Raw genomic sequence first — 25,020 nt, 5'->3', positions numbered from 1 at the left:
ACAGTATGTCTAGTCCTTTCAAGCTACGTGTCTTCTTCACAAGGAACAGCATATAACCCGGGCAAGTTGAAGTGGAAATGCGTGTGATTTAATTTTTCAACTGCGGCAGCTTTATAATCGACCGTATGTATTCATAACATCAATCCATCACCAAGGCAACAGCATACTTAACTGACCATGGTCAACACACAATTCTTGATCTAGATCTTAAATTATGTATTTTTAACTCTTTTACCTGAAATATTATGGGTATTTTTGAAGAGACTGGAATGAGTCGGTCTTGAATCTATGACAATAACATTCTCTGAAAAGTTTGCTTCATCATTTACATGGCCTTTTTTTCCTGTCCAATTTCATGTCTAAAGCATGGCTCTTTAAAATAATTCTATAAAACATCCGGCATCAAATGTCACACCTACTGATAAACTTCAAACATTGATACCTTTGTTTGTTCATTATTGTTCTATGAGTCGGTGCATAAACAAGGTGTTCAATATGCTGAGTAACAACACGCTCTAGTGGAAAAGGTACCGAAGGTCCTTCAGACAAATAGGCCGAATCTCAATTGCATACTCCTCGCTTCCTCTCTCCTCGCCTTCTTCTCGAAACTCCTTCTCAAAATCCCTCCCCTCTTCTCCTCCAATGGGTTTTGAGGAGACAAGGAGAGGACAAGAGGAGTATGCAAATGAGATTCTCCCATTGAAGTGTTATCTGCTGCATCATGACACTGTTAATGGCTTCATAATGATGTCCTCTTCCTGACTGTTAATGAGACCAAGGGAATGCTTCTGCGGGATAAAAAACACAACTGCATGAAAAAGTGAGAAGTGATATCAAGGAAATAGAAGAGGGATAGACGGGTTCGAAGATGTTGCTACTAATTCATTATTTCAGGTAAACACATCAACTTCAGGTTCGTTGTTCATGCCGATGTGTTCGAGTAGTAAATGCTCATTTGGATTATAAAAAGAGACAGCTAATGGCTTTGACTTACTGAATAAAACATGCATAGAACAAGTATTTATTTTCAGTTCTATGGAAAATGTGTTTATATAAGGATATCTTGTACGGCGCATCATCAGCAAACAAAGCACAGATCATACAAAGAAATACACTAGTCTTACTATACAAAACAATGAATAATTTTCTGTATAAAAAAGGATATATTTAAGTACAACGTGCACAAAAACCTTGAAAATAGTTCACCTTTATCCTTATACAATCACAATGCATGTTTACAAAAGCACAGTAGCAGTAATGATTAGGCTAGTCATTCATCTAACTGCATTTGCATTCAGTCTGAGGATTCGGAACAAACTGTTGAGAAAATATTACATGTATATTGGCAGTGTATTGCTATTGAGAGCCATACCACATATATAAAACCCAAAGTGGACAAACTGACATTTCTCTGGGAGTCATTTCTGTATACAAATGTTTGATGGAATTAAAATGGAGGGTAAGTGGGGTGATCTGGTGTTGTAAGCTGATAACAGAGTGAGTACAGCTCAAAAGGCATTCACACCCACGGCGCCCCTCCTTTCTCTCCTCTATCACCAGACGTTGTGCTGGAAGGCATTCTAGGGCATAATTAACTCTTCAGACAAGCTGTAAATTCCCATCTCCCTCCCTGACTAGGATGACTCAGAGATTGACTTATTGAAAAAATACCATTTAGGTTTCCATCTCCAAATTAGACACAGCAAAAAAATCTCACCGGATAATGCGCACTGATAACACTCATTTTACACATGTTTGGTGAAAAAACGTCCTTCACTTATCCCAGCAACAGGTGATCATTACCAGCCAAACGTTCACCCTCCTCAGTCACACACAAAAAAACTACTGCACTCTGGGTACAAAAAAAATCATTAGACAGATCAAACATTGCACAACATCAATGAGGTTAAAAATAGAGAGTAATGAGAGATTCGATTAGCTACATATTGAGAATATGGGTAGAAAAGAAAGCAATCCTTCTTCATAGAGCTACATCTGATTAACCCGAGTGAGTTAACCTCCTGGGTAATATTATTGATCGTCTACACAGAGCTCATAGTTGTACTGCAGAAGCGGTCACACTAGACCAGGAACAAAACAATGTGAAAAAAGGCATGATGCAGCCTACTTCTTCGGCACATTCTCCATCAGTCCTCCTTAATTTTAAGGACCTGTCACACTGCCCTCTCAAACGCTCTCTCTCCATCTCACAGAAAAATCAATCATACGTCATAGTTCTGTCATAAGTTGAAAGTGTTGTAGCAGTGGAACAAAGTGCCAGCCCAGTGGTGGATTGCTTTTCTCAAAGCAATAAAAAGAGCCTCCAACTGTTCTTCCATGAGTCCAAGAGTATGAATTATGTATTTTTGTACACAGTGCCATGATGACGGGCAAGGAAGACCAAAGATCGTACCTGCCTTTTCACTTACTTGGTAACAAGTTTCATAGTACAAGTATCCCATAGAAGTAGCAGAGAGAAATCAATGTAACCACTAAATTGTATGAATAAGTGGTAAGAGTCCTCTTTGGTGGGTACAGCTCTGAACAACACCAGCCAATACTTTACTCAGCCCTGAGCATCCACCAGTCCAGTCAGTCAGGGTTATCCCATGGATGAGAGTTTTGACAACTGTACATCCATGCTGAATTGCCGATGAAGGCACACTATTTTCACCTCCTTGTTTGAAGTCTGTATAAATAAAACAAACATTCACTGAGATATTAGTAGAAAGCAACAGGAGAAGAAGACTGACAGATGCACACAAAGAGATGAACACCAACACAATAAGAGCCACAGAGTAAAGCTAAATACATACGGTGGGAGAGACATGGGTAAACACAGCCAATCACACAGATCAATGCTCCTGTGCAGACACACAATAACAGAGATGAGAGCTCTGAGCTGACCTTAGCGATGGATGGGGCTGTCAGAACATCACAGTCTCTGGTTCGGGTTCTGAGTGGCGGCTGGTCACATGGCGATGACCCTGGAAGTGGACCAACTCTTTGAGGCCCTCCCTGGAATGGTGCATGCTGGGAGTAGACTTCAGTAGACTAACTGAGGAGAACAGGCCTAAAGCAGGAGAAGATTGGATAGGGATTAGAAATATCCTTACATAATCCAAAGCAGGGGTGTCAATCAATCAAATTGAACAATTTCTGAAGAACATTGTTTTAAAAAATACGTAAGTGTCTTTACCGTGTTCAGCCTGCTAACAATCCCCAAAACGAAAGCTACACTTAGAAAAAAGGGTTCCAAAGGGCTTCTTCGGCTGTCCCCATAGGATAACCCTTTTTGGTTCCAGATAGAACTCTCTTGGTTTCCATGTAGAACCGTCTGTGGAAAGGGTTCTACATGGAACCCGAAAGGGATCTACCTGGAACCAAAAAGGGTTATTCAAAGGATTCTACTATGGGAACAGCAGAAGAACCCTTTTGGATCTAGATAGCACCTTTTTTTCTCTTAAGAGTGTAGACAGTCCGGAACCATCAAAAAGTCCCAAAAGATTGGATAGAAATCATATTTTTTTGCAGATCTTGACAAGGCAATATACCCAATTTGCCATGAAGCCTCGGTGAAGACAGAATGTGGCCCCGAGGGCAAAATGATTTTGACATGCCTGTTCTTAAGCAACAGAGCTAGTGTTATTAAACTCAGTTCTGAACATATTTCGCTCAGACAGCGGCATGCCATTCTTAAAAGAACATTATAGCTCTCATACCTCTGCCTTCAAGGTCTTGATCTCCCAGCTGAATGGACACATCAGCTGAATCCCACTCATAATTCTCATCCACTGAGGCCTTTCTCCTGAAGAAACACACGCACAAGCGGAAAGTTTGTAATGGCTAAAGTTCTCTCATCAGCTATTCATTATGTTGCATGTTGCTCAATGTCAAAGGGACAATGTAGAAAGAGAGCATTAGAGATACTAAATAAAGGGAGACTGAAGTACATACTAGCTCAAGGGACAGACTCACCCTTTCAATGCCTCCATGTCCTGTAGGTGTGACTCCACTGTGTTTTCCTGCATCTCCTCGGTGGCCTCAGGAGAGCTGGTGAGGGTTGGGGACAGGCAGATGGATAGGCGCCCGTTTGGAGGCTCCAGACTCCCCCTGCCACTGCTCTGGCTGGCATAGCTACTGTAGCTCCCCCCCGAGTCTGGCACTCCCCGATGATACCTCCCAATCTCCACCTCATGTCCCCCATACCTCTCCTCCTTTTCCTCCTCCACTACTACCTCCTCCTGCTTCTTCTCCTCCTCCTGGGGTGGTTGAGGGGTGTGGTGAGGTGCAGGCCAGCTGTAACCCCTGAGCAGGGAGGGAGCTGTGGTTCTGCCTCTACAGTCTGGGGGTCTGGGGTGCTCCCTGTGGTCCCTGGGGAGAGATGCATTCTTCCTGGCCTCCATGCGCTGCACCGACCTCAGGGCCTCCTGGTAGGTGATGGGCCACCTGTAGGCGTCTGGGAAGATGGAAGCCTTCTTCCTGGGGTCGTGGGGGGGATGACTGGGGCTGGAAGGCACTGAAGGAGGGGTTGGGGGGAGCTGCGTCTGTCTCTCCAGCACCGGTTTTCTTATGCTTTGGATGTGCATATCACCCCCATATGCTTCACAGAGCTGCTGTGGGGCCCTGCTGGGAGGTCGGGGGTCCTGGGGGGGAGGTGGCGGGGGAGGGGGAGGCAGAGAAGCAAGGGTGGCCTCCGTGTGGGTGGGGGTCTCAGGAGCTAAGGTGTTTTCGGGTTCAAAGAAGACAGAGTCTGGGCGGAAGGAGAAGGGAGAGGAGCAGTTCTCCTGGCTGAGAGAGTCGACCCAGGCGTCAGGCGTCAGGAAGTTAGCCAGGGATTGTCTCCTGGAGTCTAGACTCTGGCTGCGCTGGTGGTTGCCGCCGTTCCTGTTCTGAAAGCCTCCTAGACTGATAGCCTTCCTGAGCGCCGGCTTAGGAGGCTGAATGGTAGCTGGGCTTCTGCTCCGAGATGACCTCCTGTGCCACTTCTCCCGCTCCTCCCTAGGCACTGGGCTCTTCCTGTGGGCCAATGGATGGGCTCTGTGGTCTTTCATGGTCTGTGGTCCTCTGTGGTCTTTCTCAGCCAATGGGGACTCATTGTTTACCTGATGGGCATGTCTCTGGTGTCTTCTGGGATTTGTAGGAGGATCCACTGAGTCTTCATCCTCTGGTTCATCCACACTCATTTCTACACATTCTGAGAGATCAACCGCTGTGTGTAGAGATGACTCTTCACATGGCTGTGACCTTGCTAACTCCACTCTCCATGAACCAGGCACTTTGTTGACAGAGACATCTGGCCTAGACTTGTGTGAAATGCTGACATTAAATTGATTGCTCTTGCTGTTCCATTCATGTGACTCCAAGTCACCTCTCTTCAACTCTGTTGACATGTGAGTTTCATCACAAAGCCCTGTGTGTGTCTTGACCCTTGCAGTGTCCATCCCTTCCTGCCTGTCTGGTGGCTGGTGGCTCACCCTCCTCTTAGAGTGACACTCTGCTCTCTCTGACCTGAAGGGGTGTTGTGTGACAGGTGACAGAGAGGGACACTGGGTGAGTAGAGGGTCACAGTGGAGGGCCGCTGTCCTCTCAGAGGGGGTCTGATGTGCTGGGACAAGGCTGGTGGTTGATGTGAGAGGGCTGGCCTCCCAGTGAATATAGGATGGGGGTGAAGGGCCTTTGGCCATGCTTGAGCACCCCCTGTTGACCTGGGGGTGACTGAGATGATGGGGGTGACTGAGATGATGGGGGTGACTGTGTGGTGAAGTGTTGTCCTGAGGTTTCCATATTGGATCGCACTTTTCAGACTCTCTCCACCTCTCCTCGTCGCTGCCTGGTCCCTCTCTCTTCCCGTCTAAAGTAGCGTTACTATCAAGTGTGTACTTCCGTAGCTCTCTCTCCAGCTCCTCTCTCTCCCGGGCCAGCTTCAGACACCTGCTCAGGTTGCCAGTCTCCTTCTCATGCTCCATCTGCAGGACCAGGGTGCTGGCGGTGGCTGGCTGGACGGCCCGCTTTAGGGATGGGTATCCTGGATTGCTCTCCTCCAGGCTTGGCTGGGGGGACATATCTGAGTTACTGTCTGAGTAGAGACTGCACTTGTCTGGATGTCCAGCATAACTGCCCTGCTCCTCATCCAGGTAGAAGCGTCCGTGGAGGGAGAGGTGTTTGGCCATGGCCCGGACCCTGGTCGTGGGGTTGGGGTCAGTTCCACCACAGGGGGGTAGGTCCACTGAGAGGACGAAAGGCGGCTCCCTCCCCACGCTCTTCTCAGAGCGAAGGGACACTGACCTCTGGACCCCAGTGGATTGTGGGAAGTCTTTCCTCAGGGATCTCATGGTGTGGGAGGAGGGGACGGAGGCCTGGTCGTAGGGCTGCACAATGAAGCGACCGTCTGGACCTCTAGAGATAAACTCTAGAGGGGAATTCGGGGAAGAGCCTATCCTGGGGAGGTGGTGATGGTGGTGGGCAGCATAGTGAGGAGGAGGTGGGGGGCAGGAGAGCAGCTGCTGGCGCTGGTCCTTGTATTCACTGTGGCTGTGTCTGCCGAAGGAGGAGTGGTCCGACTGGGAGGAGGAGCAGGAGGAGTGGGAGCTGGGATAGTGGGGGTGGCAGTGGGGAGGGAGGAGCTTCTGCTTCAGCACACTGTCTGGACTGCTAGCAAGCGACCTGCTACGAGAGAGAGAGAGAGAAGGGGTTTAAAGGAAGGAAGAGAGAGAGAGAGAGAGAGAGAGAGGGCCATTTTACTGAGCCATCACCATGTCTTGAGATGTTTTGTGAAGACATCTTGAGTCATCTTAAGACATGTCTTCAAAAAAATTAAAATGTGTCTATAGCGAGTTATGAAGACTTCTTAAGCTGTCTTGAAGATATCAGTCTTGAAAAAAAAAAGACATTAAGACAAAGGCGATCCTGGGTATGGTAAACTAAAATCTCCTAAAAGTCAGAAAAAAAATCAGCCTACAGTAAGTAAAACAAAATGAGAGGGAGAACAATTAATGATATTATGGAGGAAGGGTACTTACGTTGAGGGGGGGCTTTTATAGATGGCAGGAGGGAGATCTGAAGGGGGGATGATGATTCACAATGACACAGTCACCATGGAAAGGAAATAAATGAAAAAACAAAATCAAGCCCAATAATATGAGCCCAATCAAAGCAGACAAAAATGTCCGGAGGCACAGCAATGGGCCGTGCCTCAAAGTTAATTACACTCACATTAATCAGCCACATTAATGAGGAATGACCCTAATTAGCTAGCAATGTAAACTAAATTAACTTATTTTACAATGAAAGGGGAATGGGGTTGACAAGCATGGTGATGTGTCTATGCACTGAACTATGATTTAGGAAAGTGTATTGGAAGCCATCTACATGCTGTATAATGGTGTTCATAGTGCACGTGATCAGTAAGTGATAATGTTTCACCATCTTTCATCTTCCTGCGTCGCTGGTCTCTCTTGTGACTGAAGATACACACTGTCCCTAGGACCAGGATGAGGGCCAAACACAGGAAGCCCACGCCACCCATCACTCCAGCCAATAGTGGCTCGGGAACAAACTCCAGGAAGCGGGAAGTGGCAGGGTACATATCCATCCCTGTGACATGACCACAACATCAGAATCCATAACACAGAACTCTACCACAACCAAATGTTAACAATGCATTCTTTACAGAAAATACAGTAGTGCAGCTTGTCCAACACACAGCGTGATAAAAGCATGACACTATCTCTGATATATCCGTCTTCAATAAGTCCCATGGTGAAATATCAATATCCTGTTAAAAAAGCCAGATATGGTCAAATTCTAAATAAGTTATTAGCTGCAATATTTCATAATTCAGACTCTTAAAAGACCAGTATTCTCCAGAGGGCTGTTCTAATTCTGTAATGGGCCTGTGGTGCCTGTGGTAATGTTACAGAGTCTGGTTCTGCCTGGCTCCCCAGCCTGAAACACTAACCCATGGTGGAGACGTTGACTGATGGACTGGGCTCGCTCAGCAACTCCCCTCGCCGGGACAGCAGCCGCAGCTCGTACACACAGTCCTACACACACAGAGAACGACGGAGGGATGGGGGATGAAACCAGACTTTGTCAACATAGGATCGCGCCTGCAATGCTAATCAGGCTCATCTGAATTCAGATGTAGGGAAGAGAAGGAGAGAGGGACAGAGGAGGCAGACAGAGAGGGGAGAAAGGACATAGATTGAAAGAAGGAAGAAAGATGATCGCTGTCATATGATAAGCCTGAGAGAGGCTTCCTAATTTAAATACCACTGTGGTGTCTAACTGAGATAAGTCTTAAAGACTGATGTCTGCTGACTGGTCTCTGAGGGAGTGACGAACAGGGACTGGTGGCTACCTTGCGCAGACCTGGAACGATCATCACACTCCTATTGGCACCGATGTCCTCGTCCAGATTGAACCACTCCCCTTGCTCAGTGCGCGATTGGAGGACGAATCCAGTGATGGGCAGGAACTGAGACAAGGGGGACCACTGCAGGACTATACCTGCCAAGCTCTGATTGGCTGACAGCGATGTGGGTGGCTCTAGTTTCGCTCTCCTTGGGAGTGGATCTGAAGGCGTAAGACAGAACACACTTCGAAAAAAATAGACCACTTAGGAACTATAATTTGGAGAATAATCTTCAAGCCACTGGGCCTTAGAGTAGACAATGTCATTCAGGCTCTAAAAAGACACTGTAAACAGAAGACACTTCAACACGACGGGTACTGACTCAGAGTTCGGATGGTGGCGATTTCGCTGAAAGGCCCAGTGCCAACTTTGTTGTGTGGCAGGACACTGAACTGGTACTCTGTGGCAGGGACCAGCCCCGTCACCTGCAGACTGGAGCCAGAGGAGGAGGGCACGGGCACAGAGAGCCACTCCTGTTTCTCCCCACTGTCACCCACAGACATCTGCTTCAACCTGCAGAGAGAGAAGGAGAGTGAATGGAGAGAAAGGAGAGAGAGACAGAGATAGAAAGAAAACAAACCAGATTTTGATAAACTCCCATATCCACTGGGTGAAATACCACAGTGTGCCATCACAGCAGCAAGATATGTGACCTGTTGTCACAAGAAAAGGGCAACCAGTGAAGAACAAACACCACTGTAAATACAACCCATATATGTTTATTTATTTTCCCTTTTGTACTTTAACTATTTGCACATCATTACAACACTATATATACATAATGACATTTGAAATGTCTTTATTCTGTTGGAACTTCTGTGAGTGGAATGTTTACTGTTCATTTTTATAGTTTATTTCACTTTTGTATATTATCTACTTCACTTGCTTTGGCAATGTTAACATATGTTTCCCATGCCAATAAAGCACCTTGAACTGAAAATTGAATTGATAGCGAGAGAGTGTGTGCGCATATTCTATGCACAATGTAATATATCTATATGATAACGTAGAGATTCTATACAATAGCATTATTTTCAAGAGATGGGGCAATGTTAGTAAAAGAAACAGCTTGAAAAAGCATGGTGAAGGACACTGGTTTGTCAAGCGGTTTGTCTTTCAAACTGCTCCATCTGGCATCAGTAATTACAGGTGGGTTTCTGTGTTCTGTCCCCGTCTGTGTCAATACATTTAGTCTGTTTCTCCGTTTGTGATTGTTTACCTCTGCTGCCGCTGATGATGCGCTGTCCTCCACTGACGTTCAATGCAATATATTAATATGTTGCTAATATGGTTACACAGCACAAGGCCATGGAGAGGGAGACAGAACATAGAGTAGAAGAGTAGATGACTCACCAGACTGTGAATTTCTGGGTGTATCCCCCATCAAATCCTGGTTCCCAGGAGACATTGGCCTGCTTCGCCCCTGGAGTGACAGACACCAGGGTGGCAGCATGGGGACTGGTGCCTGACAGAGAGGAGGAGAAGAGAAAGAGGGAGCGAGAAGTAAGAAGGGGAAGAATAGTGATAAGATGAGCGTTGCGTCATTATTTTACATTGATTCGTAACATACTGATGCGGTTACATAACGTCATGAACAATGTTCGCAGTAGCCTAGACTACTGCGCAGCTCCCCGGGGACTGCCATGCAGAATAAATATCAACCCACAGAGAAGCGCGAGATTGAACTTTACTCAACTTTCTAGAGCAGTAGTCAATCTCCAAGGCATCCCTAGTCGATCGCCAAACATTTCTGTAAAATGTCTCATGCTGTTGGCGATAGGTGCACCCGATTCAGCTGCCCTGCGTGCCAGGTAGGTGAATTGTTGCCATTTTTAACCATTTCAAATGTCTGAAGGTACAAACTCTGTCTACCCAGCAGGCCCGGAGAGTCCAATTGGATGGCTCAGATTACCGTGTCCGCGGAAACATAGCAAGCATAAAAGAAAACTACAGCAAAGCTGATACTGTGAGACTTAAAACGTTTAAAACCATGACTAGAGAGAAACTGTCAATGAATACAGCAAAGAGCTGCTGATTTTATGAGTGAGTTCACGTTTAAGTTCTTACTCAGCACTGTCAACACTTTGTATTCAACACTTTTATAAGCCATAAAATGTGTGTTCTTCATATTTCCACTCAGCACTACAACAAGCTGTGCAGCAGTAATTATTGAGTAGGAAAGTGTATCTATAGGCTTGCGTTGTTGATATTATTAGCGGCTTGGGTCTTTTTTAATATCAATAATATTTAACTTTCTCTGTTCATAGGAGTAACAGCATGAATTTGTGCATGAGGCAGAAATAATGTGGTTTTGCCATCAGCTGGAAGACGGTGTCCCTTTTTGGTCAGTGTCAGTGGAGGAAAGGGAGAGCGGAGGGATGTTGAGAGGCAGACCATCACTCTGCTTCTCTCTCCCTCTGCTGAGACTGACCATCGGATGCAGGCACCATCAGCCCAGTAAAATATAAATAAAAAGCTAATTATTTAAATGTATGCTCACTCAGCTGTGCCTCACAAGTAATACAATAATGGATCTATTAATCAGTGTGTAAAAAAGTGGTCAGATGAAGCAGATGCTAAGCTACAGGACTGTTTTGCTAGCACAGACTGGAAAATGTTCCGGGATTCTTCCTATGGCATTGAGGAGTACACCACATCAGTCATTGGCTTCATCAATAAGTGCATTGATGACGTAGTCCCCACAGCAACCCTACGTAAATACCCCAACCAGAAGCCATGTATTACAGGCAACATCCGCACTGAGCTAAAGGCTAGAACTGCCGCATTCAAGGAGCGGGACTCTAACCCGGAAGCTTATAAGAAATCCCGCTATGCCCTCCGACGAACCATCAAACAGGTAAAGTGTCAATACAGGACTAAGATCAAATTGTACTTCACCGGCTCCGATGCTCGTCGGATGTGGCAGGGCTTGCAAACCATTACAGACTACAAAGGGAAGCAAAGCCGAGAGCTGCCCAGTGACACGAGCCTACCAGACGAGCTAACCTACTTCTATGCTCGATTCGAGGCAAATAATACTGAAACATGCATGAGAGCACCAGCTGTTCAGGACAACTGTGTGATCACGCTCTCCGCAGCCGATGTGAGTAAGACCTTTAAACAGGTCAACATTCACAAGGCCGCAGGGCCAGACGGATTACCAGGATGTGTACTGCAAGCATGCGCGGACCAACTGGCAAGTGTCTTCACTGACATTTTCAACCTCTCCCTGTTCGAGTCTGTAATACCAACATGTTTTAAGCAGACCACAATAGTCAGGACAACAACCTCTCCCTCAACGTGATCAAGACAAAGGAGTTGATTGTGGACTACAGGAAAAGGAGGACAGAGCCCGCCCCCATGCTCATCGATGGGGCTGTAGTGGAGCAGGTTGAGAGCTTCAAGTTCCTTGGTGTCCACATCACCAACAAACTAACATGGTCCAAGCACACCAAGACAGTTGTGAAGAGGGCACGACAAAACCTATTCCCCCTCAGATCCTCAAAAGGTTCTACAGCTGCACCATCGAGAGCATCCTGACTGGTTGCAACACTGCCTGGTATGGCGACTGGTCGGCCTCCGACCGCAAGGCACTACAGAGGGTAGTGCGTACAGCCCAGTACATCACTGGGGCCAAGCTTCCTGCCATCCAGGACCTCTATACCAGGCGGTGTCAGAGGAAATTATCAAAGACTCCAGCCACCCTAGTCATTGACTGTTCTCTCTGCTACCGCACGGAAAGCGGTACCGGAGCGCCAAGTCATAAGACTCCTGAACATCTAATCAAATGGCTACCCAGACTATTTACATTGCCCCACCATCTTTTATGCTGCTGCTACTCTCTGTTATTATCTATGCATAGTCACTTTAATAACTCTACCTACATGTACATATTACCTCAATTACCTCGACTAAACGGTGCCCCCGCACATTGACTCTGTACCGGTACCCCCTGTATATAGTCTCGCTATTGTTATTTTACTGCTGCTCTTTAACTACTTGTTACTTCTTTTTCTTATTTGTATTTTTTAAACTGCATTGTTTGGGGCTTGTAAGTAAGCATTTCACTGTAAGGTCTACATCTGTTGTATTTGGCGCATGTGACTAATAAAATTTGATTTATGATCATATAGCCTAGCTCAAATTTTTTTTTTTTTTTTTTTAATGGCCAGAACAATGTATTGGCAGGGTAATTCCAGCAAAGCCAATATGCAGTGATAATGTATTGGGTTTATAGCTTACTGCACAAACCTCATTTCTACAGTACTGTTTTTAATAGGTTAATGGTGCATAGGCTTACGTTTTTTAAGTCATGCAAAAACAACATCTGAGTGGTAGATCCCCGGCTTGCATTTTGACTCAGTGATCTTGACTCAGAAAAGGTTGGTGACCACTGTTCTAGAGATTTCCCTGTTAACACTATCAACGTTTCCCTTTACTGTGGCAATTGTGATCGAATCAATGCAATATTAGTCACTTTCAATGCAACATACCCGAAACAAAACAAACTATGCAAGACTTAGCATGCAAAACTAACTATGCAAGAGATTTTGCATCGGAGTAGGATTCTATTGCACTAACATGCATGACTAAGCCCGTAGTAGACCAATATGCAAATAGACCGTTGCCATATATGGATCTGTGCCATTTACTTTGAACTGGACTGTGTTAACAGCGCGAGTGGTCGTGAGTAGATGCACTTGTTTTGAGATCAAAGTGAGAGCTGCATGTAGCCACATTTTGTTCATATCCTTTACTAGTTAGTGAGTTATTAGCCCAGTTATAGATCATTTGTAGTCAGCAATAGGGGAGTGATTGCTTCCTGCAAGAGCACAAAACGTGCACATTTCTAGACATCTTTGAAAAGCGAGTCAGGTAAAAAGCTTTTATTGTCTTAAAGGGGCAGTGTTGTATTTTGAGACAGGCTTGAATAAGCTAAGTAGTCAATAGGCAGAACGTAGCATAATTTGTCTGATTCTCTGTAATAATGGTATGGAAATAATAATGCATATTCTTTTGTAAAGTGGTTTCTTTCATCAAACAATACAACAAGATTTTCGGATAAGTGAATAAACAGGTTAATGTCAAGCCCTGTATGTTTTTTTCCAAAAGTCTCATGGAATGTAGGCCTACATTGAACACCACACATTGGCTGCATGATAGAACAGCTATTTCCATGTTTGCACTCAGCAGACCTGAAATTTGCTCAGTGCTGAAAAACAGAGAGAACATTGGTAATGAACACTTTACATAGTAGCTACATTAATAAAGATGAGTCAGTCAGTCTGTTCCACTCACCCAGCACTGAGATGAGAGTGCTGGCTTTGACAGTGGCCACGCGGTTTGTAACGCTGCACACCCACTCCCCCTGGTGGTCTTTACTGAGAGGAAGCAGCAGCAGGGAGCCGTTAGCTGCTACAGAGTACTGAGAGCGTGTGGCAGGTCCAACCTACAGACAGGGAGGACAGAGAGATCAGACTACAGAGTACTGAGAGCGTGTGGCAGGTCCAACCTACATACAGGGAGGACAGAGAGATCAGACTACAGAGTACTGAGAGCGTGTGGCAGGTCCAACCTACAGACAGGGAGGACAGAGAGATCAGACTACAGAGTACTGAGAGCGTGTGGCAGGTCCAACCTACATACAGGGAGGACAGAGAGATCAGACTACAGAGTACTGAGAGCGTGTGGCAGGTCCAACCTACATACAGGGAGGACAGAGAGATCAGACTACAGAGTACTGAGAGCGTGTGGCAGGTCCAACCTACAGACAGGGAGGACAGAGAGATCAGACTACAGAGTACTGAGAGCGTGTGGCAGGTCCAACCTACATACAGGGAGGACAGAGAGATCAGACTACAGAGTACTGAGGGCGTGTGGCAGGTCCAACCTACATACAGGGAGGACAGAGAGATCAGACTACAGAGTACTGAGAGTGAAGGGCAGGTCCAACCTACAGACAAGGAGGACAGAGAGATCAGACTACAGAGTACTGAGAATGAAGGGCAGGTCCAACCTACAGACAGGGAGGACAGAGAGATCAGACTACAGAGTACTGAGAATGAAGGGCAGGTCCAACCTACAGACAGGGAGGACAGAGAGATCAGACTACAGAGTACTGAGAGTGAAGGGCAGGTCCAACCTACAGACAGGGAGGACAGAGAGATCAGACTACAGAGTACTGAGAGTGAAGGGCAGGTCTAACCTACAGACAGGGAGGACAGAGAGATCAGACTACAGAGTACTGAGAGTGAAGGGCAGGTCCAACCTACAAACAGGGAGGATAGAGAGATCAGACTACAGAGTACTGAGAGTGAAGGGCAGGTCCAACCTACAGACAGGGAGGACAGAGAGATCAGACTACAGAGTACTGAGAGTGAAGGGCAGGTCCAACCTACAGACAGGGAGGACAGAGAGATCAGACTACAGAGTACTGAGAGTGAAGGGCAGGTCTAACCTACAGACAGGGAGGACAGAGAGATCAGACTACAGAGTACTGAGAGTGAAGGGCAGGTCCAACCTACAGACAGGGAGGACAGAGAGATCAGACTACAGAGTACTGAGAGTGAAGGGCAGGTCCAACCTACAGACAGGGAGGACAGAGAGATCAGACTACAGAGTACTGAGAGTGTAGGGCAGGTCCAACCTACAGACAGGGAGGACAGAGAGATCAGACTACAGAGTACTGAGAGTGAAGGGCAGGTCCAACCTACAGACAGGGAGAATAGAGAGAGATCAGACACACAAGCTGGGCTGATTGCTGATGAAGGGCAATCTGCAATCAGTGAAGTGTTTGTTTGTCTCTGTTTGTCGGGAGAGGGGTGCTTGCTTGCAGGTGTGTGTTAAATAATAGCTATTTCTGCCTCAGGGTTTGTCCACAGTTCATACTATCGTATTCACATGTTGACAGCCCTGTGTGCTGGCTTGTTGACTGAAGAAGTCAGTAGAGTACAGTCATTTGGTGTGGGGTCTGTTGGAGTGTTCTCACCTTGCTCCAGGTTATACTAGGGGCTGGATCTCCAGTGGTCTGGCAGGGAATAACAAGCATTCTCCCCACCTCCTGTCTATACTCCGTACGGGGACACACGCTGAGTGACGGGGGGTCCTGTGGGTCAAAACAAAACAACCAGCCGTGTCATTTAGTCAAGGAGTTTATTGCAATTAGAGAAAGTGAGTGAAACAGTTGATTACCTTCAGCTTTAGCCAAGATTATTCTATTTACAAAAGGATTAGCTCCATAATGTCACGACACCTACGGAAGGTGGCGCCCCTCCTCGCCCGGGCGGCACTCAGCGGTCGTCGTCGCCGGCCTACTAGCTGCCACTGATCTATGTTTCACGTTCTGTTAGTTAGGCCTAGGTTAGTTACGCACCTGTTTTGTATTAGTTGTTAGTGGGGAGGGGTATTTAGGCTAGCTAGTTAGGTTTGTGGGTTGTGCGGGATTGTTTGTTGTCAGGATTGTATGTTGGTTATGAGGATCTGTGTTTTTTCCCTCTTGGGGTTACGTAGTATTGTATTTGGGCTGCGTCCCTGGTGATCGTTCGTAAGAGGGTGGTGCTTTTTATTTAGCACACCTTGCACTCCGTTCTTTTCATTTTTTCCATGTGAAAATGTATTAAAAGTTTATTCCCGGAATCATCTGTCTCCTGCGCCTGACTCCACCTCTCCTTATTCCTCAAGCCACCCATTGTGACACATAATTAACTTTGATATAGAGGAGCTATTGTAATCAGACCACATTAAACTCAATTCATGTAACAGGCTGACAAGTAGGAGTGTAAGAAGGTCATCAAAATGCTCATTGGCTATCTCAGATAAGAGCTCTCTCTTCAGTATGAGAGAGACTTTTAATTGGGCAGCATTTTATTTTACACTGCGGTTTTCATAGTTTCCTTGTAAATTGCAGGTAAATACCTAAGTGGTAAAAATGGGACATTCTAGTCTAGTTAAATTGCACAAAATTAGTAATCAACTACCTGTTACCAAATTGGTAGCAATAACTTTTTAAAGAAACAAACCAATATTGCAGAAGTTATTAATGTGCAATTACCATTTTACCACGTAATTTCTGTACTGTACAATAAACTGCTAGAGAACATTGGGTGTACCCTGACCTGTAGGATGACTGTCGTGGGCCCTGATTGGCCCATGGTCCCGTAGCTGTTGTAGGGGGTACACGTGTATATGCCTGTTGCATCATCATTGGCAGTAGCCATGAACACCGAGCCTTCAGTCGTCAACGTCCATCCTGGGTACTGATTAGATAAAACAGAGCGAGGGGTCAGAGAACTTCAACAGTTTTATAATTCAGCTTAATGTGAAAAATTATGTAAACAATGAACAGCAACTAATGTCTTAGCTGAGGATAAAGCTAAGTGTGCCAAGCCCCAAAAATTATATACATCGCCTTCGGAAAGTATTCAGACCGCTTGACTTCTTCCACATTTTGTTACGTTACAAGCCTTATTCTAAAATGTATCAAATAAAAAAAATCTTAACCAATCTACACACAGTTTCTAGAAATGTTTGCAAATGTATAAAAAAACTGAAATATCTTATTTACATAAGTATTCAGACCCTTTGTTATGAGACTCAAAATTGAGCTCAGGTGCATCCTGATTCCACTGATCATCCTTGAGATGTTTCTACAATTTGATTGGAGTCTACCTGTGGTAAATTCAACTGATTGGACATGATTTGGAAAAGCACACACCTGTCTATATAAGGTCCCCCAGTTGACAGTGCATGTCAGAGCAAAAACCAAGCTACGAGGTCGAAGGAATAGTCTGTAGAGCCCCGACACAGGATTGTGTCGAGGCACAGATCTGGGGAAGTGTACCAAAACATTTCTGTAGCATTGAAGGTCCCCAAGAACACAGTGGCCTCCCTCATTCTTAAATGGAAGAATTTTGGAACCACCAAGACTCTTCCTAGAGCAGGCCTCCCGGCCAAACTGAGCAATAGGGGGAGAAGGGCCTTGGTCAGGGAGGTGACCAAGAACCTGATGGTCACTCTGATAGAGAGTTCCTCTGTGGAGACGGGAGAACCTTCCAGAAGGACAACCATCTCTGCAGCACTCCACCAATCAGGCCTTTACGGTAGAGTGGCCAGACAGAAGCCACTCCTCAGTAAAAGGCACATGACAGCCCACTTGGAGTTTGCCAAAAGGTACCTAAAGACTCTCAGACCATGAGAAACAAGATTCTCCGGTCTGATGAAACCAAGATTCAACTCTTTGGCCTGAATGCCAAGTGTCACGTCTGGAGGAAACCTGGCACCATCCCTACTGTGAAGCATGGTGGTGGCAGCATCATGCTGTGGGGATGTTTTTCAGTGGCAGGGACTGGGTGACTAGTCAGGTCGAGGCAAAAATGAACAGAGCAAAGTACAGAGAGATCCTTGACGAAAACCTGCTCCAGAGCGCTCAGGACCTCAGACTGGGGCGAAGGTTCACCTTCCAACAAGACAATGACCCAAAAGACACAGCCAAGACAACGCAGGAGTGGCTTCGGGACAAGTCTCTGAATGTCCTTGAGTGACCCAGCCAGAGCCCGGACTTGAACCCGATCAAACATCTCTGGAGAGACCTGAAAATAGCTGTGCAGCAACGCTCTCCATCCAACCTGACAGGATCTGCAGAGAAGAATGGGAGAAACTCCCCAAATATAGGTGTGCCAAGCTTGTAGCGTCATAGCCAAAAATACTTAAGGCTGTAATCGCTGCCAAAGGTGCCTCAACAAAGTACTGAGTAAAGGGTCTGAATACTTAAGTAAATGTAATATTTCCGGGGGTTTTTTCAAATAAATTTGCAACAAAAAGAAATACAACTTTTCGCTTAGTCATTATGGGGTATTGTGTGTAGATTGATGAGGGGAAAAAAACTATTTAATCAATTTTAGAATAAGGCTTAACGTAACAAAATGTGGGGAAAAAATCTAGGGGTCTGAATACTTTCAGAATGCACTGTATACATCTCTGTTAAATGGAAACATATTCTCTGTTGAGTAGTAGGCCTACAGCACATATTGATTCCTTATGGAAATGGTCAAATCAGCAGCATCACACAGTTAATGGCTATCTCTATGAGGGGAGATATGAGGCTGATCTGCACCATGGCCAGATCCAGTGGCTGTCCATCCTTGGTCCAATCGACGCGGAGCAGGGGTGGCTGAGCTCTCACAGGGCAGGAGACCAGACCTCTCAGGCCTGTGGGGAGATATGTCTGCGGTGGCATCAGGAGAGCCTGGGCAGGGTCTGAGAGGAAGACAGGAAACAAACTGAAGGTTGGATGGGATTTATGGATAGGAAGGATTTGTGTCATTATGTGGGGACTGAAGATTGGAGAGGAACGCATCAACACATAGACACTTACGTGTCACAGTGAGATTGGCAGATGCAGTAGGCGGAGTCAACAGTCCATTGGTGGGCATGCAGGTATAGTTCCCAGAATCGTCTGGGGTAATGCGGGTGATGAGGAGGGTGCCGTCCACCATGATCTTCACACGGGACTTCAGAGCCCTAATACAAAAAAAATACAAAACTTAAAACACATTCAGACACACAACCCCTAAAGGACATTCAAATGGAGCAAACGCCTCATTAGAAACATTACAACATTTGCAAAATCCCATGTAAACACACAAATCCAATATAAAGAAACCGGGTCAAAATAGACCAAACTCACTCTATGTGGTAGACATTCTCTCCCTCTCTCTGCCACACATAGGTCATGTTGGGAGGATCAGCCACCGCCTGGCACTGCAGCTGGGCATCCTGGGTCATGTTGAGGGAGGTGTCCTTCGGGGGGATAACAATGACTGGAGGACCTGTTTGAGATGGAAAGAAATCCCTGATCTATTCTATGATAAAAGTCAGCAGGACATCGCAGATTAGCAAGATATCTAAACTCCAATCAGTTATCTGGTGAGAGCAACACTGCACAGCATGACAGTGACATTCATGTTGTGAGATTATGGCTGATTGAGATAAATACTTAGAGGATTTGTTTGAAGGCCTGTTTTATAGGCTTACATAAGGATTTGAAAAAGTGACTACAGCCAGAAATCAAAGCCTTATTATAATCCAAACAGGTGTCACTGCCAAAAACACACCCAAATCTAAACGGCATATCGTGGTCATATTGACGTCATGCGGCATAACATAGTGTGACTTAAAAATAAATGGAAAATATTTTATTACATAAGTGAAATTTATGAGGAAAAATATCCACAGTATGGACACACCATATAAACCCTTAGGTTCACCTGTAACTGAACATCACACATCCACCACCAGATGGCGATAACAATTCAACACTCAGAGGAAAATTAAAGAGCAGCAGTAAAATAACAATAGCGAGGCTATATACAGGGGGTACCCGTACAGAGTCAATGTGCGGGGGCACCGGTTAGTTGAGGTAATTGAGGAAATATATACGTGTAGGTAGAGTTATTAAAGTGACTTATGCATAGATAATAACAGAGAGTAACAGCAGCGTAAGGGGGGGGGGGCAATGCAAATAGTCTGGGTAGCCATTTGATTAGATGTTCAGTATTGCTTGGGGGTAGAAGCTGTTTAGAAGCCTACTTCTTCCTATTACCATTGGAAGAAAATAAGAACAGAATATTCCACTGAATTTTTCTATTCTTCCATTATGACCCAGGGGGAAACTGTAGACGGGGAACTCCTAAACAAACAAACAGACAAATAGCGACTGACCTTTGACTTTAAGTTTTGTCACATGAGTCACATTGCCCTCCGCGTTGGAGGCGAGACATTCATACTGTCCTCCTGCCTCCCTGTCCACTGCTCTGAGAGACAGTGTCCCGCTCAGAACCTGAGACAGAGAGAGAGAGGGGGAGAGAAAGAGCGAGAGAGAGAGAGCAATGAATTTCCCTGCAGGGACAATAAAGTTTGCATTGAGAGAGAGAGATAGATTGCAATGTTGGATGGTAGGGGTGATTTTTTTGTTTTTTTGTTATATGTTTAGTCACGAGGACCGAACCATGATTCCTCACCTCAACCTTGTCTCCTCCAATGAGAGTACCATCTTTAGCCCAGGTTATGGTGGGTGGTGGGTTACCGTGGGCAACGCAGGCCAGAGAGAGAGGATTCCCCACTAGAGCCTCCATGACAGGGGGAGGGGTCTTGCTGAAAATAGGAGGAGCTACAGAAGAACAACAAAGACAGTCAACACAACATCCTCTATCCCTTTTCCATAGAGAGAGTTAAACAGATTGTAAAGGTGAAGATCTCACAAAAAACAAAGCAGAATCAGCAGGTTTGACATAGTTTAACCTGTTAGGGCTAGGGGGCAGTATTTGCACGGCTGGATAAAAAAATGTACCCGATTTAATCTGGTTACTAATCCTACCCAGTAACTAGAATATGCATATACTTATTATATATGGATAGAAAACACCCTAAAGTTTCTAAAACTGTTTGAATGGTGTCTGTGAGTATAACAGAACTCATTTGGCAGGCAAAACCCTGAGACAGATTCTGACAGGAAGTGGATATCTGATGTGTTGTATTACCTTTAAACCTATGGCATTGAAAAACACAGGGGCTGAGGAATATTTTGGCACTTCCTATTGCTTCCACTAGATGTCACCAGCCTTTACAAAGTGTTTTGAGTCTTCTGGAGGGAGATCTGACCGAACAAGAGCCATGGAACGATGATGTCCCATTAGACACCTGGCGCGCGAGTTCATGTTGGGTACCCTCGTTCCAATACGTTATAAAAGAGAATGCATTCGTCCACCTTGAATATTATTCATGTTCTGGTTAAAAAAGGCCCTAATGATTTATGCTATACAACGTTTGACATGTTTGAACGAACGTAAATATATTTTTTCCCCTCGTTCATGAAGTGAAGTCCGGCGGGCTTAGATCATGTGCTAACAAGACGGAGATTTTTGGACATAAATTATGAGCTTTTTTGAACAAAACTACATTCGTTATGGACCTGTGATACCTGGAAGTGACATCTGATGAAGAGAATCAAAGGTAATGGATTATTTACATAGTATTTTCGATTTTAGATCTCCCCAACATGGCGGCTAGTCTGTATCGCAACGCGTATTTTTCTGGGCGCAGTGCTCAGATTATTGCAAAGTGTGATTTCCCAGTAAGGTTATTTTTAAATCTGGCAAGTTGATTGCGTTCAAGAGATGTAAATCTATAATTCTTTAAATGACAATATAATATTTTACCAATGTTTTCTCATTTTAATTATTTCATTTGTGGTGCTGACTTGAATGCCGGTTATTGGAGGGAAACGATTTCCTGAACATCAACGCCACAGTAAAACGCTGTTTTTGGATATAAATATGAACTTGATAGAACTAAAAATGCATGCATTGTCTAACACAATGTCCTAGGAGTGTCATCTGTTGGAGATTGTAAAAGGTTAGTGCATCATTTTAGCTGATTTTATGGTTTTGGTGACGCCTGTCTTTGAATTGGCACAACATTACACACAACTCTTGTAAATGTACTGTCCTAACATACTCTAAATTTATGCTTTCGCCGTAAAACCTTTTTGAAATCGTAAAACGTGGTTAGATTAAGGAGATGTTTATCTTTCAAAGGGTGTAAAATAGTTGTATGTTTGAAAAATTTGAATTTTGACATTTATTTGGATTCAAATTTGCCGCTCTTGAAATGCACCTGCTGTTGATGGAGTGCACCACGGGTGGGACGCTTGCGTCCCACCTAGCCCATAGAGGTTAAAGTCATATTGGCTGAAGGCGATTGACCTGGGGTAAGCAAACATCCCTTAGAGGCCAGTCATTTACTGTACAGCTCACCATGAGTAAAGCATGTGTTTGTTTAGGAGACAGAGAGAGATGTTCTGCCTGGCTGTGTGCTCCAGGCCCTCCTCCCAAGGCATCTTAACCTTATTAGACAATGAGCCTGAGACGTGACCCTGCCGTTGACCAGGCCATGTGCCTGGCTAATCTGTCCTAATGCCTCTGCGCCTCTCCTGCTCCTCTCTCACCCCACCAAAAGTCTTCCTAGCAGGAAAGTGTCCTATATGGGTGTGTTTGTCTGAGCAGTCTTGTTTTGTTGAGAGAGGTCACAGAGAGACAGAGGGAGTGTGTGTATATGATATGATAGGGTACGATGAGGATAGTAGGACTGCATGGCCTTAAAATAAAGCCCCTCCCCATCACAAGCCCCTCCTCTCACCAGTGACAGAGAGCAGGGTCCAGGTGCCATTGCGGGTCTCATCTGTGGTTTTGTCCAGCAGGAGGATGCGACACTCATACAGGCCCTGGTCCTCTATGAGGAGCCCCTTCACCCTCAAGACAGTATTCCTCACCAGAGACACACGGCCTGGAGACACAGGGGAGGACACAGGGGTGAGAGGGCACGAGACAGGGTCAGAACCAATCAAACCATTGGAAATAATGAGGAATTTCAGGGAGGTTCAATACAAAGAATGTGTTTTACAACTGATAGGAATGTTCTATGATACTTCAATTGCCTACAGATATAGCCTTCACTGCCAAACATCAAACAGGCGCGCGCGCACACACACACACACACTGGGATCGTCATCGAGAGCTTTGAAATGTTATCTCCTGGTTGCCAGGTGACTGCACCCTGTGGCAATGGTGTTTGCTGACTCACCCCTCCCTCCTTCCCTGTGGCGTATCTCTCCCTCACTCAATTTCTCTTAAGTTGTCATTTCTTTTGCTATTCAATAAAGCCATATTTGTAACTAAATAACTGAAACAGTGCAGTTTAGCAGCGTGATAAGCCTGGTCTTCACAGACAGTGAAGCATTGAGGAGAATATCCAGACACATACAGCTGCTGCATAAACATACAAGACATTACAAGAACACGAGCATGCATCACACTGTAGCGCTAATGTGTTTGTGACATTGAGTCATTGAGGTGTGTTGAGATAATCATTAACCACAGTCCTTGTCTCCAGCGACAGGGAGGGACCGTTTCTATGCCCACAGTGGGGATCAGGAAGCTACTGCAGTTAAAGGGGTGGTGGCTGTGATAACAGATGAGGAACAGACTATGACATCACATGCTGTTTACTTTTCCAAATGGAATGGGGGCTAAATCCACATGGGTCACGGTCAGAGCAAAATACCCACTCACACACACACACACACACACACACATATACACACACACACACAAACACACACAAACACACACAAACACACACACACTAGGGATTGGATCACCTACCGCTGTTGTGATTTGAAAAGGTTCACATGAAAAAAATGCATCTCTAGATTTGAATAATATGTAAATTGAGAAAGCAAGAGGAGAGAGAGAAAGCAAGAGGAGAGAGAGAGAGAGAGAGACACGCACGTATGCACTAACACAGGCACGGTATTGCATATGCAAACAAATCAACTCTGTAATGAGTTTAGTGGGGCTTAGAGTGGGGTTTCAGTGAAGGCATTGTTGATTTAAATACAATCACAAGACTGGCCCAGTGAGCCTCCTCTTTGGCAGCCATTCTCCCACATCATGGCATTCTCTGCAACCACCAAATGTCACTCCCCTCCACCACTCCTCTAGCCTCGTATATACCAGACTTATTAACACTGCAGCGAACCATTCATGTAAGCTCGCAGGATCAAGCTGCTCGCGAGGCTACCACTCCTCCCCCTCTTTCTCTCGTTCTCCACTTGCCGGTCCCTCCTCTCTTTTGACACTCTGATGTTTTTGTTGACTGCCATGTCAGTCTCTGTGTGTTTAATCCAGGACAACGCTCTCTCCCACACCCATTAGTTCAGATACAAGTGTGGGACATCTGAGTCCGATGTGACTAATAATAATAATATGTTTCCATTGGATGTCCAGTTCAGCAACTCAAAAAATTGGACCACACCCCATTGCTCTGAATGCATCACTAGACAAAGCCCAGCCAGGTTTGATCCTTCAATGGCCTCAGCTCTCAGGTGACAGCCCAACGGAAAAGCATCTACACTAACAGCACAGATGCATGACAATGGCTCTGCTCAAATAATGCACTTATTTCAATACACTACAACCCAATATAATGTTATGTTTTAATTTGTAGATGAATGGCAACAATCAAACAGATTAGATCTGGATCACTAAGTTATGCTAAACGTGCACACAGGCTGCCTTCAATCTAATATCACAGCTTTGCATGTGTAAATATCTGAATATGTTTTGTTGCTGATGGGACTTTCCAAGTGCCTACGGATATGAAATTCAGAATCTATGGTCCCCATCCCTTCCTTGAGACATGTCGTCACCCTTTGGCATGTGTTTCCCAGGCGCTGGTATTCTAGTTTCGGTCAGAGAAGAAAGCAGATAGAGTTACCTCCTGAAACCCTTCAGTTCCTAATGTCTGCATGTTGTTCTCCTGTTAAGAGACGCTGTGATTATTTGATATTTGAATCATCACAGTTTGGCTAACGGCTACCAACTCAGAGACTTGGAAACGGCTATGGAGCCGTAGGCATGCCTTAATGAAATATTAGTCATTCAATATAACAGTCAGTAGCCTAATAATCGTAATATGAGCCAATGCTGGTCCATAGATGGTGGAAAATATACAGGCCAGTACAGTGGGGATATTCTTTATGTATTTTT

The 25,020-nt window shown here is 45.2% G+C and overlaps 1 protein-coding gene across 3 annotated transcripts in view; it reads right to left on the bottom strand.

The window, feature by feature from the left end:
- Positions 1-990: 990 nt before the first annotated feature.
- igsf9a (immunoglobulin superfamily, member 9a) overlaps positions 991-25,020 on the bottom strand; it is a 30,847-nt gene continuing 6,817 nt past the window's right edge. For 2 of the 3 annotated variants that reach the window (XM_014132168.2, XM_014132158.2), the window contains exons 4-22: positions 22,610-22,756; positions 20,434-20,582; positions 20,135-20,252; positions 19,101-19,242; positions 18,789-18,934; positions 18,528-18,670; positions 16,531-16,671; positions 15,405-15,521; positions 13,715-13,865; positions 9,770-9,881; positions 8,739-8,929; positions 8,363-8,577; positions 7,961-8,045; positions 7,426-7,596; positions 7,023-7,059; positions 3,979-6,669; positions 3,723-3,808; positions 2,908-3,073; positions 991-2,689 (exon numbers count right to left, since the gene is read on the bottom strand). In XM_014132168.2, coding sequence (XP_013987643.2) covers positions 2,928-3,073; positions 3,723-3,808; positions 3,979-6,669; positions 7,023-7,059; positions 7,426-7,596; positions 7,961-8,045; positions 8,363-8,577; positions 8,739-8,929; positions 9,770-9,881; positions 13,715-13,865; positions 15,405-15,521; positions 16,531-16,671; positions 18,528-18,670; positions 18,789-18,934; positions 19,101-19,242; positions 20,135-20,252; positions 20,434-20,582; positions 22,610-22,756 — 4,988 coding nt within the window. In that variant the 3' untranslated portion in view covers positions 991-2,689; positions 2,908-2,927. The remainder of the gene's footprint in view (positions 2,690-2,907; positions 3,074-3,722; positions 3,809-3,978; positions 6,670-7,022; positions 7,060-7,425; positions 7,597-7,960; positions 8,046-8,362; positions 8,578-8,738; positions 8,930-9,769; positions 9,882-13,714; positions 13,866-15,404; positions 15,522-16,530; positions 16,672-18,527; positions 18,671-18,788; positions 18,935-19,100; positions 19,243-20,134; positions 20,253-20,433; positions 20,583-22,609; positions 22,757-25,020) is intronic. The other variant, XM_014132181.2, reaches the window with a different exon arrangement.

This window comes from Salmo salar, chromosome ssa01, assembly GCF_905237065.1.
Source record: "Salmo salar chromosome ssa01, Ssal_v3.1, whole genome shotgun sequence".
Taxonomy (NCBI): Eukaryota; Metazoa; Chordata; class Actinopteri; order Salmoniformes; family Salmonidae; genus Salmo; species Salmo salar.
The sequence above is the reverse complement of the archived record's forward strand: the minus strand, read 5'-3'. Positions and strand labels throughout refer to the sequence as shown.